This window comes from Eumetopias jubatus, unplaced genomic scaffold (assembly GCF_037043125.1).
Source record: "Eumetopias jubatus isolate StellerSeaLion01/CBP00866 unplaced genomic scaffold, mEumJub1_p1.0 scaffold_4, whole genome shotgun sequence".
Taxonomy (NCBI): Eukaryota; Metazoa; Chordata; class Mammalia; order Carnivora; family Otariidae; genus Eumetopias; species Eumetopias jubatus.
In genome coordinates, this window is record NW_028274810.1 from 186,493,357 (window position 1) to 186,510,438 (window position 17,082).

Here is a 17,082-nt window from a genome sequence, read left to right on the forward strand (position 1 = left end):
TAGGTCCTGGCTCTACGAATCCATTTACATGTGAAAAGTGCATCACAACTGTTCAATTTTGCCATCAGTCTCTGTCAGACGTCAGCCACAAAGCCAACGTTTGGGAGCCTCATCTATTCCATGGTCCCATGAAGAGACTGAAGTTTCTGTGAAGTTTGACTTACATATAACTTCACACTTAAGAAATAAAGCTTAACAAATACGCAGTACAAAATGCACTGTACTTCAGCTGGTAAATGAATAAAACAATCCCAAGCAAACTATAATTTAGTGTGGGGAATAACAAGCACATATCACTCCAATACAAGACAGTGTGAGTAGACCTAAGAAAACAGACAAAAAAGTGATATTGGTGCTCACAAGTGCGATAAGTTTGAACAGGATAGTTGTGGCAATAGTGGTAATAATGGGTAGGACAGACAGGAAATCAGGAAAATCTTGATGACGATATGACCTCCGAAAAAAGTCTCAAATTATGGTTTTGAAGGGTAGAGTTGAAAGGAATCATTTCTAAAAAAAAAAAAGCACTGTGAGAAAATGAAGCCGTTCACGCTAAAAGTTAGGCAGTCACGATTGGAGAACAGGAAATGGCTTTGCAAATTAGTTAAAATCACAGCATTTTCTATTTGAGATTTAAATTCTAGGGAAGAGTCATGCATTGTTAGGAGTCACAGATCCTAAAATTTCAAACTCTCACCTGTATCCGTTCCACCTCCAGAAAGGTTGCTGTTTGGAAGGCTCTTTCCCACTGGGCGAGGTCAGACTCTAACTCCACGGAGAAGTAGAGATCCTCCCCAGACTCAGACTGCACCGTGAAGCAGTGTTTCCGCCGGTCCAGCAGGTCACTGTCCTGATGAAAACCTGGAGTTACACAGGCTGGCATACATCAATCCATTTTGCTAACATGGCCATACCTTGAATCAATGTTGACTAAATTCATGGTGGAGATGCCACAGTCATAAAGATTATACTTTATGATATCACTAAGTCTTCATTAAAAATGGTCATAGCAGCCTAAATTCCACATCTCCAAGTCCGTAACTAATGCATTTCTTTTCTGTATCAACACTGAAGCATGCTCATGAAACAGAAGTGAGGATTTTGGCTTCTATGCTTAATAACAATGTAGCTACCAAAGCATTTAACACATGAGATCCAGTTTTTACTGTATGACGGGATAGCACACACAATCTCCCTTTTCCCTTACAGAGCTGTCAAGATGATCAAGTTAAATAATATTTATTAATATATTTGCAAATTTTGAAAAGTTTAATAAGCATGATATTTTCTATTGAGATGATTTCTTTAAACCCTAAAAAAATCATGACAACATTCATTTACATGAGAAATGAAAAAAATGAGTCTAGGTTATCTAAAAAAACATTTATTGCTTTTAAAAGATACATATTTAAATTACTTATGTGACTGTATTTTATTGAGTCAAAAAGACTTTCACATGGCCATTTCTTGGTGTTACTAGAAGTTTTCAACTGTGTTCACACATCTATGTGTGTTTCAATTTCAGAGATGTTAAAAGAAAATGCAGCTAAAAATTGTCGAAATAGGGTAATCCCAGGCAAAATGTCAGATATTGTCTTTGAATTACATGTGGATTGTACTGAATATGGTCAAAGGATAGTAATTGGTGTCTTTCACCATTTCTTATATAAAAGTTACATAAAGTACCATCATTAAACACCTAAAATGTTAGAAGGAATTCTCTACTTTGGCAAGTGTTTTCGAAATAATAACTATTCTATTAGTAAATCCAATTTTCTTTCTTTCTTTCTTTTTTTTTTTTTTTTTTTTTGGTATTTGGATGCTTAAAATACCAGAGGAGAGTGAAAGCATGGCAATAGTTCTGGTTGTAGAATTTAGCTCTGATAACTGCTGCCAGGGGATACTCAGAACCTTAAAAAAAGCTAGATTCTCTTTGTATTTATGATTTTCCTATACTATCTTAAGGGAAAAAATGAAAACATATTATCTTCAAAAATATAGTCCAATAGTAAGCAATTATAAAGTACTTTTTAATCATTTAGAGCTTGTAATGTCTAGAGGAGTGGCAAAGAGATATTAAATAAAATAGTACACAAGTAAATACGGACAGATCAGTGTAAGTGCCATTATAGAGAGTAAGAATGCAGTTTACATCAAATTGTATTGGCGAATTAGGGAAATGTCTCCTAGGATGTACATTTCAAACAGTGGCTGAAAGCTGATTGGAATATTGAAGGTAGAAAGCACAGGAAGAGAACTTTTGCGGACAGAGAGGCTGGTATTGGCAGAGGCCTGAAGCAAAAGCATGAGGTACATTCTAGAAATCCAGAGAACAGAGGAGACAGAAGTTGAGAGCCAACACTGGGAAAGGAGATGGGTCACTTGACAGGTCATGAATTTTGGACTTTAACATTAAGTGTAATGACAAACCTCTATATTAAAAAAAATAGCAAATCCTCTATTTATGTTGTAAATATTTCAACTTCTCTATTAGTTATCTGAATTGATAACATTGGTACAAAAATTGTAACTAAACACTACAGAATTTCTGGAAACCCCTCCAGTTTTATGGTTTATTCAATGGGCCTTAACTTTCCTTGTAATATAAAATTGTAACAAAATAATCAATTTCATTAACAGCCAGAAAACTGTTGGTATTTTTTCTTTCTCATCCGTTGCATGTTGCCATTAAATCTTAAAATCATCCACATTTAAGATCCTCTGTCTTCTTGGCAGCTTAACTCCTTTACTCTTTTAAAACTTGAATTAGCCTTTTCAATTATATTACCTAAGCACTGAAACTCTCAAAGATAGAATTCTCAATTCAACTTTGCAAATATAAGCAGGACATCTATGAACACATGTGGTTATTGGTTATTACTATTTATAGGACACTCCTCATGCACTGACTCAAGCTACAACTGCTATGGGCATCCAGGCACTTAGGCCTCATGGTTTCCAGAGGGAGACAACTATGTAAAAATAATAAAAAGCATCATGACAGTCCTATACAGCTAAAGTGCTAAGGAAACAAAGTAAGGAGCAATAAATCATTCTTGAAAGTGGAAAGGAGAAAGTTTTGTTCTAGGAAGAGACTGTCTTATCATTGAGGACTTAGAGACTCATGCAAGAGCAATCGGCTGCAAGCCTGAATGGGCTCAGGTGCTCCTACTAAGAAATGCACATGACTGCCTGTGCCATGATAACCCCCTGGAGGATTTGAGGCAAGAAAGAGGCAGAATAGGGGCACCTGGGTGGCTCAGTCGGTTAAGCGGCTGCCTTCGGCTCAGGTCATGTTCCCAGGGTCCTGGGATCGAGCCCCGCATCGGGCTCCCTGCTCTGCAGGAGCCTGCTTCTCCCCCTCCCACACCTCCTGCTTGTGTTCCCTCTCTCGCTGTGTCTCTCTCTGTCAAATAAATAAATAAAATCTTAAAAAAAAAAAAAAGAGGCAGAATATACCACTTTACAGAAGGAAGAGCAAGCAAGGCGGAAGATGGAAAAAGTAACATGTTGGAATCCATTTTTAGAATTTTAGTGAAGAGCGATTATAGCCCAAGTATTTGAAAGAGCTGCTTTAAAAGTAATCATACAAAATATACATACTCCTCTGAATCTCCCTCATGCTGTCTACTGGAGTGCATCTGCTATAGTGATAAGAACACAGGCTATAGCCTCAGATGCTGTCTGGATTCAAATCTCAACTCTTTCATTTATGAGGATGTGCTAAGATAATGCATATAAATTTTAGCACAGTTTCTGACATATAGTAGTTCTTTATTAATATTAGAAATTTCTATTATTAATGTTGATATTCAATAAAATAAATATGTATGTCATGTCTTAATCTCTACTTCTTTAATTTGTTCTCTATACACTTTATCTTTAGTCAAGAGTGTGAGTTTGGCCCTAGTAGAAACAGTAGCCTCTGTAACAACTCTGCTCATTGGAAAGTATCACTTAATTAATGGTAATAAAATAACAGCTACGCACATCTTGAGCACTATTTTTGTGCATTGATCTCATTTTCGACTTCTCCTTCAGAAGTATCTTCTAGTTTTTTAGATTTATTTCAAGTCTTCTGGACACTTTCTGCAGACTAATAGCCAAATGCTGTCCATCTTAGGATTTGTCTCAGATTCACAAAGCAATATTACATAGAAACAACATACTACAAATATGTTTATTATTAATATATATGCTTTTCCAAGGTATTCAGAGGTCAATAGTATAACCAAAGTGTTTTTTTTTCACTAAAAAAAAAGAAAAAAAAACAAAATAAACTGTGGTTAGAATCATTATTGAGATGGTAGACATAGCCAGCCATAAATTTTCTATTGTGCTTAAAACATGTAAGATTAAAGGGAGAAAAAAGCTGCTAAAAATCAGCGAGTTATCCCTATGGCAAATCTTCCACATATATCTATATGGTTTCTTCTCTCCTTGACACTACAATTGTTTAATCCAATATTCTCTAATATGGCAAGTCACTTGTTTCACGCTTTTCCAATTACACTTATCATTGCTCTAATAATAGATATTTTTTTCTTCAGGTTAATGACACTTGTGGATTTGAAAATACAAATGAAAAAAAGAATAGACAGATAAAGGATAAATATTTTTGCATTACTATATTAAATATAAGCTACTTTATAAACAACATGACTTAACTAATATGTTTTTGACTTGTGTTTGCTACCACTCCTTTTACTTGGATATAGTGAATGAGGAAATCATTTAATCATTAGGCACGATTATTTAAAACAAACAAAAATGTATTTTTAATAAAACAGGAAGAGGAGGCCCAGCAAAGGTTCTTCAGCTACAAGTAATAATTTCTATTTTTTGCAACTACTTTAATAACTAAAAATGAGAGGAAAAAACATACCATCAAAATTAAATTTTGCCAATTAATTTTGAATTAGACTTTCAAGAATGAGTGAATCTCTAAAGAGACTTACTAAATCTACATCAAGTCCTGTACAAAAAATGATACCTTTAATGACTATTTTAGATGTTTATAATACCATTTTAGATGTTAGGTTATAAAAAATAAAATCAAACCAACTGAGCACTCTATATAGTAAACTAATTCTTTTTTTGGGTTTTAGTAGTCTTATCTGGGAAAAGGAATAAAACTTTAAATCTCCTTGTTCTTCTTAGGCAATTGGAATCCCTGATATAAATGGACATAATAACAAATTTCAGAAAAAATCACAGAGCATATTTTTCAAATATAATCTCTAAATTAATCTGTAAAATAATCCATCAAAATAAGCTATCATCTTCACTTCCTTGATGAGGGAACTAAGTCTTGGACATAGTGGTCACTCCCCCCCTATTTTTAACCTGTTTGGCCCTAGGGATTAAGATTCCATTAGTTTGGAAACCATTCAGCTTAAATTTGAATGTCAATTTTACCACTTCTTTTCACATCCCTTAGAATCAGTTCAGGCGTTTTTAAAAAGGGAATGATAGTACCTTTCTCGGGATTAAATGAGTTGATATGAGTATATCATTTAGGAAAGTAATGGGCACATAGTATTGCTCCATAATATCACCAATATTACATAATATCACTAATAATCACAATATTAGCCATCACTAATATTGACTATTACTAAAAATCTGGAATAGATCAGACTCCAAATCCTATGTACATTGTAGCGCACACACGCACACACACACACCCCTTTCTCTGTAATACAGTGTAATATTGCTAGAGTAGAAGGTAGGATACATAAGGACAGTCAGGAAGGCTTCATTTTCTAACAAAATTAACTACCAGTATTCACATTGAAAGGGAAACATGTTTACCAGAATTGTCTATTTTATTGGCAAACTTGACTCTTTTGCCATTCTCTAGATATTTGTGTGTGCTGTATATGTATGTGCCCATACAGGTGTGTGAATTCTGACCCAGTTTAAAATAGCTTCCTAAATGTTAATTAATCTTGATCCCTATAGATATTCATGTATTGTTCCTGTTAATAATATTTTCCATTTGAAAAATATTACATATATTATAAAATCTTCTTATAGATATGCCATTATCCATTTTATATTTGGGAACATTAAGGTTTGAACAGGTTAAATAACTTAAACAAGTATACATACAGAAAATTCAGAGATTCTGAAACTATACCCCACATAGCTAATTGAAACTAGCAGAAAGTTTAAAGCTTGTTTTTCAGAGATTTGTTTCCCCCTACTCAGCTATTGTGTCTTTTCAGAACCCACTAACAAACCCACTGGCTGTCTCTGCAAAAGCCTGGATTCAAGGTCAACTGATGTGGTTCCAGTCTATGAACAAGCAAAGCCCTGCATTCCTTAGCAGAGATAAGGAGCCCAAGACCCCATCTGGCTTATACTATCTCTGGGAGCAAATGTAGAGCCCTCTCTTTGTCCGAAGACAACCTCCTGATGTTAGGGGTTGAATTTTCCCTTGCTCTTGATGTGGGAAACAAAGTCAGAGGAAATGTAGATAAAATTAAGTCTCCTTATAACCTGTATCCCACTGACAAATACTTGATATAATGTTCCTTCAGGAAGCTCCCAACAATCTCATTGCTAATGTCTTGCTAGAGGGAAAAATAACCTTGGTTTGACAATAGCAACACTTCTGGTATCTTGTTAGTCTTCTTTGGCATATGAAAATCCTTTTGGAACTTCCCTTATCTTTACTTCCCCTAACCCCAAAGAATATAAGCAGTTTGTCCTCACAATCCTGAGGCAGCAGCTCTCTCTTCCCACGAGTCCTATCCCCATACTTTAATAAAACCACCTTTCTGCATCGAAGACATCTCAAGAATTCTCTCTTTGCCATTGGCTCCAGACCCCAACAACACTAATCCAAAAACACAACACTCTGAGTTAATTAATTAAGTCTCCACCTCAGATTGAATGGGGGTGTATGTTACATATGTTTGCTCAGTGTGCATGCTCCATCTTTCCTCATGAATAGCCATAAGTCTCCCCACCTTTTTCACCAATATGCATGTAATCTCTTACCCTGAATTTCCCCTTTAAACAGCTCATCCCCTCCTAGCCCAGATGATCTTTAGATGCCTTCTTCCCAGGCCACCTGAATAAAGCAAACTTTCCTTTCCAACCAACACGTGTCTTTCAAAGATTGGCTTTCAAGCAACAGGCAGCCTAATGGGTTTGGGTAATAATTCTAGGGTGTATAGGTAAAATATGTTTTTAAAAAATATACTCAGCATTCATATTTTTTCTGATTAGATTAGATATTCTAAGATTAGAATTCTTAGGTTCAGAAATATATGTGGAGGGGGGAAGTGGCTTAAATAAAACAAGTGTGGGGCACATTAACCCAGACCACCATGAACCTAGCAGACAGGTAGTCTAAAAGGACAAGCATCCCTCTTGGCACTGGAATTTACATGACTCAGATGCAAATACATTAACTGTTCCCCTGGTTCTTTTTTTTTTTTAAAGATTTATTTATTTATTTATTTGAGAGAGAGAGAGAACGAGAGACAGCATGAGAGGGAAGAGGGTCAGAGGGAGAAGCAGACTCCCTGCTGAGCAGGGAGCCCGATGTGGGACTCGATCCCGGGACTCCAGGATCATGACCTGAGCCGAAGGCAGTCGCTTAACCAACTGAGCCACCCAGACGCCCCACCCCTGGTTCTTTTAGGCGGGAATACATTGACCCCAGCAACTTGTTGTGTTTCAAACATGCCCTTCATTTTACAGCATTTATAAGGATCCTCCTGTTTAAATCCATCCACACTGCAAGGCTTAATCTCCACTTCTGGCTTAATATGTGTTAGATTTGGCTTGCTATAGGAAATTTAGAGAAACAAAGCCCTATTTGAAGAAAAAAAAGAGTTTCAGGAAAGACAACTAGCCCATGTGGGAAAATGCTATGAACCTTCAAAGGGAAAATGCTTTTTTTATATGACAATGTTTTTACAAAGTGGATGGCACAGAAAGGGCATATAATTATCAAAGGAAACTTTTAAGCCTTGTGTTTGATTTGCATTCTTGATTTCTTATTTAATATACTTGAATCATTTTTCATTATTATTTTGATTGATATCAGCATTTTCCCAAAGATATTGTTATTGAAATAAGCAGAAACTTTACTATCATAAATTAAAATTACTAGAAACAAACAATAGACACAGAAAACAATGTTTTTTTTGTAATATTATTAAAAGGGATGTCTTTCAAGATTACCTACTGAAATTAATGATTTTAATTAATAGTTTATAAGATTCATCTTCCAGATTTCAATTCTAATATTCTGCTTCTGAGGATAATTACATCATACTAAAAAGATCCTCAGATCTGTGCTTAGAAATCCATGCTTCCATTGGAAGAGTATATGGTTTTCTGTAGAAAAAGCTTTCAAGGGGGTTGGGGGGAGTGAGAATGTATTACTTGTTACTATAAATGTGGATATCCTAGGGTCATAAACAATAGGAATTGTGGCTGGTGATTTGGTCCTGCCTTCAACTAATAATCCAAACAATCCCACCTTTAAATATATTCAAAGAATGAAATCTTAATTCTTTCCCTTTAATACTTGGTATGTAAAGATCCTCTTTTCATCTTCTGCTATTCCTTTTTTAAAAACGGAATCCCTCACACTATAGTTTATAATAGTTTTTTCTTAATCGTTCTTCAGATATGATTAAAAACAGGTGGTCACCACTTTTTAAAAAGTAACCTTTTAGGCGCACCTGGGTGGCTTAGTCCTTAAGCATCTGCCTTCAGCTCAAATCATGCTCCCAGGGTCCTGGAATCCAGTCCCACATCAGGCTCCCTGCTCAGCGGGAAGCCTGCTTCTCCCTCTCCCACTCCCCCTGCTTGTGTTCCTCCTCTCGCTATGTCTCTGTCAAATAAATAAATAAAATATATATTTTTTAAAGTAACCTTTTATATCCTTGAGGACAATTATCAAGTCACCTCTCAGCTTTCCCTTTATAAACCCAAATGATGCAGAATTTTTTACCTTTCCTCATAGGTGCTATGTTTTAGGATTTAATTATCAAAGTGTCTCTGCACTGAAACCTCTCCAACTTTTTCTAATCCCGCAAGTAGTAAAAGCCATCAAGTAGCCAGAATGGACTCATATGGATCTAACCAACAAGAGGTATAAAGGGAACTACTTGTGTCTCCTAAAATTACATTTCTGTTTATATCCCCTTGTATACTGTATTAGTGCTGTGTCTGGGGGCATGTAAAAAGTGCAGATCATTGTGGGAAGTGCTATCTGGCTAGCAAACCTCTCATAAAATGTGTTCAATTAAACCTGCACATTTTGTCAGATGAAAGGGAAGTTTCGAGGCCAAACTGCTAAATTAATACTCATGAGGATAGATAGTATAATCTTACTCCTGGCTTCTGGGTTGTCTTCTAAAGAGCAGCTTAAGATAAAACAGAGTGCTATTTGCATTCCAGTATCATTAGAAGCTGTCTTTTCTTAAAATTCTATTGTTATTTCGTTTAAACAACACAAATTACTTTCAACATTTGAGAAGAGTTCATCTACCCACTGCTGTCTCAGAACATATTTTACCCTTGGCCTACACCAATGCCTATAGATATTCAGCTGACATTCAATCAAAAAAGTATTACAGGCATGTTACATGCCAGGCGCTGTTCTGGTGTGGAGACCTATCTCTGAGCAAAACAGATGACATCTCTGCCTCCTGGAGATTTGTTTTTAGTGGGGATGAAACAAATCATCCAGCAAACAAAAAGATGCTTAACCACAACATGTCAGATGCTGATAAAGCCCATTAAAAGTGTTGGGAAAACTGGACAGCAACATGCAGAAGAATGAAACTGGACCATTTCCTTACACCACACACAAAAATAGACTCAAAATGGTTGAAAGACCTAAATGTGAGACAGGGGTCCAACAAAATCCTAAAGGAGAACACAGGTAGCAACCTCTTCAATCAGCCGCAGCAACTTCTTCCTCGAAACATCACCAAAGGCAAGGGAAGCAAGGGCAAAAATGAACTATGGGGATTTCATCAAGATAAAAAGCTTTTGCACAGCAAAGGAAATAGTCAACAAAACCTAAAGACAACTGACAGAATGGGAGAAAATATTTGCAAATGACATATCAGATAAAGGGCTAGTATCCAAAATCTATAAAGAACTTATCAAACTCCACACCCAAAGAACAAATAATCCAATCAAGAAATGGGCAGACGGCATGAACAGACATTTTTCCAAAGAAGACATCCAAACGGCCAACAGACACATGAAAAAGTGCTCAACATCGCTCAGCATCAGGGAAATCCAAATCAAAACCTCAATGAGATACCACCTCACACCAGTCAGAATGGCTAAAATTAACAAGTCAGGAAACGACAGATATTGGCGGGGATGTGGAGAAAGGGGAACCCTCCTACACTGTCGGTGGGAATGCAAGCTGGTGCAACCCCTCTGGAAAACAGTATGGAGGTTCCTCAAACAGTTGAAAATAGAGCTGCCATATAATCCAGCAATTGCACTACTGGGTATTTACCTCAAAGATACAAATGCAGGGATCCGAAGGGGTATGTGCACCACAATGTTTATAGCAGCAATGTCCACAATAGCCAAACTGTGGAAAGAGCCAAGCTGTTCCTCAACAAATGAATGGATAAAGAAGATGTGGTATATATATATATATATATATATATATATACACCACATATATATATATATATATATATATACACAATGGAAAGTTATGCAGCCATCAAAAGGAATGAAATCTTGCCATTTGCAATGATGTGGATGGAACTGGAGGGTATTATGCTGAGCAAAATAATTCAATCAAAGAAAGACATGTATCATATGATCTCACTGATATGAGGAATTCTTAATCTCAGGAAATAAACTGAGGGTTGCTGGAGCGGTGGGGGGTGGAGGGATGGGGTGGCTGGGTGGTAAACATTGGGGAGGGTATGTGCCATGATGAGCACTCTGAATTGTGTAAGACTGTTGAATCACAGACCTGTACCTCTTAAACAAATAATATATTATATGTTAAAAAAAAAAGATAGTAGGAAGGGAGAAATGAAGGGGGAAAATTGGTGAGGGAGACAAACCATGAGAGACTATGGACTCCGAGAAACAAACTGAGGGTTCTAGAGGGGAGGGGGATGGGGGGATGGGTTGGGCTTGTGTTAGGTATTAAAGAGGGTATGTACTGCATGGAGCACTGGGTGTTATATGCAAACAATGAATCATGGAACACTACATCAAAAACTAATGATGTACTGTGTGGTGATTAACATAACACAAAAAAAAGCATATGGCAGTGTTACCTCAGGGGGCAATTGCCATTTATATAAAATGATAAGAAAAGGGCTCCTTAAGGACGTGACATTTGAGAAGAGGCATAAAGTAAAACAGTACACTATTTTAGATATTTGAGGAGGACAGAAACAAGTTCTAAAACAATTATAACATTGGAGGGAGTTAGCGGCAGGTGGCAGGACACTAGAGTAGACAGTTTGATAGCTGAGCAAAGTGTGCAGGAGATCTTACAGTGCCCTGGAGTTGTCATGAAAGTTTTGGATTTTACTTTGGCTCAAGTTGAGAGCTAATAGGAGACAAGGTGGTAACTCAAGAAAACAGGGAAAAACTGATGAGATTAACACAGGTGAGACTCGAGGGTGACCAGTGTTGTGATAACAGTGTGGGGTATATTTTGCTTATCAGATGAGGGTATGGGAGAAAAAGAATTCAGGATGATATCAAGTTCTTGGAAGTAAGCAACTAGAATGCCAAAGTTAGAATGGCCATTAGCTGAGGTGGGCATTTGGACAGTGGGAGGACATAAGTTTGAGATGCTTATTAGACAGCCATCTGGAGGCATTTAAAAGACCATAAATGGAGGAGAGAGTTCTCCATAAATTCATAGTTATTGGTATATAAATGTCATTTAAAGCAATGAAGTTGGCAATTGGTTGGGAATATCTAAGCAATGAGAGTCTTTGGGGGTGCCTGGGTGGCTCAGTCTCAGTTAAATGACCGACTTGGTTAAGTGACCGACTCTTGGTTTCAGCTCAGATCATGATCTCATGGGTTGTGAGATTGAGCCCCGCATCTGGCTGCACACTCAGCAGGGAGTCTGCTTGAAGATTCCCTCACTCTATCCCTCCCCCAACTTGTGCACATGCTCTCGTTTGCTCTCAATCTCTCTCTTAAAAGAAATAAACAAATTTAAAAAAAGAAAGTCTATGAAGAACCATTAGCATTACTGGATCATTCTGAATAACTTTTGGTCCTCTCTCATTATTCTACATAATAGTGCAAACATCAAAACATAGTCCAAGAATAAATTTCCTTTCACTAATACAAAAATGTTACTGTCATTTTTACACATTTCTGTTGAATAGAAAATAGGTTATATATGATATATACAAATATATATAACAATGCATAATTTAACTATAAAATACTGCATATATACACATATATACATACATATATGTGCTAATGAAATGTTTTAATATACATAATATTGTTGGAAAACAGATGTTATGAAAATAATTGAACATGGTATAACTCAGAGCCATCATTTATATGTGGAATAAGACATCTCTCTCCCTTCCATTGTATGTAATTCTTTTCTATTTCTGGCATTTAAAAGACCATATAACCTGTAATGTTCATGGTATCAGTTTATGTTTCTACATCAATAAAATACAACCATATAACCTTCATAACTCTGATTTTATATAAATACAAAGCATACAATTATTTTTTGGTCCAAAATAATTTTTATTTCTGCAATTCAATTGGGCAAACTTCTTAGTCAATGTCTATAACTGATCTATAGAATGTATTGTATTAGCTTTCAAATTTTCAGACCAATTAATAAACATATTCTGTGTTAATTTATCTAAAGATTAGATGGTTATGACTTTTATTTATTTGAAACCAGCTCCCCAAGATCAAGAGGAATAAGGAAGTAGACAAAGCAAACAAAATTAATTCTGAATATTTGGTCTTTTTTAAGGATTTTATTTATTTATTTGAGAGAGAGAGAGTGCGAGTGCACAAGCAGGGGGGAAGCAGAGGGAGAGAGAAAGGGAGAAGCAGACTCTCCACTGAGCAGGGAGCTCAGCACAGAGCCTGATCCCAGGTCCCTGGGATCATGACCTGAGCTGAAGGCAGACACTTAACCAACTGAGCCACCCAGGTGCCCCAAATTCTGAATATTTGTTAAATTCTATTTCTTGTGTTTGTACACACTGTCTTTTGGGTCATTCTGATGGAATATCACTGCAGAGAGGAAGACTGTCCACTGCAGGCCATTTACTGTCCTGCGACTAAACTGGGCTGAGTATAAGTACATACCTGCTCTGTTCTCACACTCAGTCCCATTTCTATGTTGCAGCACAATGCTTCCGTGTCACAGGGCCCTAGGATGCTGCACTTGAGGACCCAAGGTCACACTAGGGGCTGAAGACAAAAGAAAGCATGGCTGGGAAGGGTGTTGGCAGAAGTGGTGGACAGAGTGACTGCCATCTCTCTGATAACTGTACCCTCACACATTTCAATGTGTGCAAGCTTAGACTATCTCCAAGCAGAAAGGGAAAACAATACCTAATAAGGACAACACTTCCTTGTCTAATGAGAAAAACTGAATTTATTATTTTTAGTGCTTTGATGATATTCACAAGAATTTCACACTCTGTGTATTAACCAACTACAGTTTCATCAGCCTTTTGTCCCTAAGTCAAGAAGCTGAAGTTCATAAAGAGGTACACCCTGGAGATACTGCAGGTTCAGTTCTTGACTACTGCAACAGTGTGAATATTACAATAGAGTCAAATGAATTTATTTGGTTTTCCAGGGCATATAAAAGTTACATTTACACTATACCATAGTCTATCAAGTGTGAAATATCATTATGTTTAAAAATATGGACAAACCTTAATAAAAAATACTGTATTGCTGGAACATGCTAACCATTATCTGAGCTTTCAGTTAGTCAATGTTTTTGCTTATAGAGGGTCCCGGCTCGGTAATTGATCAGAGTAATTGATAGTAATTGATCAGAGCCATGGTTGCACAAGGTTGGGGTGGCTGTGCCAAGTTCTTAAAATAAGAAAGCAATAAAGTTTGCTGTATTGATTGACTTTTTGCTTCATGAACAATTTCTCTGTAGCATGTGACACTGTTGAATAGCATTTTACCCACAGTAAGTAGAACTTCTTCCAAAATGGGAGCCAATCCTCTCAAACCCTGCTGCTACTTTATCAACTAAATTTATGTAATATTCTAAATCTTTTGTTGTCATCTCAACAATCTTCACAGCATCTTCACCAGGAGTAGTTTCCTTCTCAAGAAAACACTTTCTTTGCTCATCCATTAGAAGTAACTCTTTATCCATAAAATTTTATCATGAGATTGTAGCAATTCAGTCACATCTTCAGACTCCAGTTCCAATTCTAATTCTCTGTATTTTCACCACATTTACAGTTACTCGCTGCACTGAGGTCCTGAGCCCCTCAAAGTCACCCATGATGGTTGGAATCAACTTTCTTCCAAACTCCTACTAATGTTGATATTTTGGCTTCTTCCCATGAATCACAAATGTTCTTAATGGCATCCAGGATGGTGAATCCTTTCCAGGAGGTTTTCAATTTACTTTGCCCAGGTCCCTCAGAGGAATCACTATCTATGGCACTGACAGCTCTACAAAATGTATTTCTTAAATAGTAAGACTTGAAAGTTGCAATTGCTCCTTGATAAATGGGCTGTATAATGAATGCTATGTTAGCAAGCATGAAAACAACATTACAATATTAACATCAGAGATCACTAATCAAATATCACCATAAAAAATATAATAATAATGAAAAAAATTGAAATATCATGAGAATTACCAAAATGTTGCACAGAGACATGAAGTGAGAAAATGCTGTTGGAAAAATGGCACCAATAGACTTGCTAAATGCAAGGTTGTCACACACTTTCAATTTCTAAAAGACACAGAATCTACAAAGCTTGATATAAAGTGAAGCACAATAAAATGAGATTTGCCTGTATTATACAAATATTCTTACATGATGTACAAATTTTATATGAGAACATCAAGAAGAGGATACAGTTGGATACATACTGTTTGTGTTGTTATATTAAGCAAGTCATTAAAATAAAATTGCCTGTTACATGCAATGCCATTTTTGAAGAATCTGTACTTCACATCTGTTCTCCTCCTACTACTAGTATACCAGAAGATGGATCCATAGGTTGTTGGAATCACAAATGATGGAATCATTTACCTCCCTCAAAAGAATTCTTATAACTTAGGGTAGTGGAAAAAGAGCATTGCCTTGGTGTTCAACTAATCAAGGTTGTATTTCCATATTTGCTACTGACTGTGCAACAGTTGGCCCAGGGAATGGATGCCACCAAACCTCCCTATTGCAAAGAGAGGTGTCTGTTGATGACTTACACGCAGGATATGATTGCTGATAAATTTTTTTCCATTGAATAAGAGCCTTATTTCTGGTCTCTGAGACATTCCTGATTTCTCTTTTTATAATGTGTATGGTTGTAATAGAACTGATACCACACCAGAGAAAAGTAACCTTCAATAGTTATAAAGATAGTCTAATTCCAGTTCATCATCAAAGAAATGGGTCCATTTTTCTCTTAATTCCAAGCACTTGGTCAAAAGACTGTCCTATGATTTCAAGGATGGAAGGGACCTCTCATTCAAATGCGGACTAAAGTAAAACATATCTATGTCCTTACATTTGCCAGAAAGTCATGTTATTTAGAAAATGAGCAAGGGGACTTTCACATGTTGGACAAAAGGAAAGGAACTGCCTTGGTGGACAGAACTAATCCCACTTTAGGATGGCATACTTTTCAAGAGCAGTTTAGAGACAGAAATCACTCATATGTGGAACATAAGGAATAGCTTGGAGGACCACAGGGGAAAGGAGGGAAAACTGAATGGGAAGAAATCAGAAAGGGAGACAACCATGAGAGACTCTGGACTCTACAAAACAAACTGACGGTTACAGCAGGGAGGGGGGTAAGGGATGGGGTGACCAGGTGATGGGTATTAAGGAGGGCACAAGTTGTGATGAGCACTGGGTATTATACGTAAATAATGAATTGTTGAACACTACACCAGAAACTAATGATGTACTATATGCTGGCTAACTGAATATAGTTTAAAAAATACTAAAAAAAAGAAATCACTAACATTTTTCAATCCTGATTAAGTGTCCTTTCTTAACCTTATAAAGTAAGCTATACCAATAACCTTATAAGGTTGCTATAATATTAACTCCTGATTTAAGGTGATGATTCTGGAATTTAAAAAATGAAGCAATTTATCAATGATATATTGCTGGGAATTATTGGGTCTAGAAGTCAAGCTTTGCAATCTGATGCTGATTCGTATTAACATGTCACTGCTCTTTCTCTCAACCAACTAATCTGATAATCATGTTAATATGGCACATAGAAACTAGACAATAATAGTACATAATGAATGCTGAAGGATAAATACATCTTAGGGAAACAAAAAGCAGTGAAATTATCTATTGAAATAAAAGTAACCATAACTCTATTCCTAAGAATTATCTTAGTTCCTATTAAGACCATTGGCTGTTCAGAGAAAACATGACATAGTAAAAGAATTAATAATTTGTATAGTAATAATAAAGTAAAATTGAACTTTATTCCATGTTTTGATAAAACAAAAATATATCAGATAGTTATTTATTATTTCCCAAACATCATAACCAATATCTCCAGAGCACAAAATGACAAAACACATCCCCCTACACAGACAAATACACAAATGCACATGTGTGTTTATATATCTATATCTTTGGAAAGGAAAACATTTCACAGTAGTGAATCATTTTATTTTTCTATTATGCTTTGTTGGAATTTGTTGGGACAACAAATTGGAATCCTATAAAGAATTTTCTCAATAAAGAGTTTTTTAAAAAGTTAGGAACAAGGTCAATTTTGACAAGATCCAACCATTGATAGATGTAAACCCTCTAACACGGTTGATGAAAATGCAAATTGGTGCAGCGACTCTGGAAAACAGTACGGGGGTTCCTC

General features: G+C 36.3%; 1 protein-coding gene across 4 annotated transcripts in view; it reads right to left on the reverse strand.

The window, feature by feature from the left end:
- SNTG1 (syntrophin gamma 1) overlaps positions 1-17,082 on the reverse strand; it is a 346,950-nt gene that overhangs the window by 60,525 nt on the left and 269,343 nt on the right. For all 4 annotated transcript variants that reach the window (XM_028119009.1, XM_028119008.1, XM_088023148.1 and 1 more), the window contains one exon: positions 698-850. In XM_028119009.1, coding sequence (XP_027974810.1) covers positions 698-850 — 153 coding nt within the window. The remainder of the gene's footprint in view (positions 1-697; positions 851-17,082) is intronic.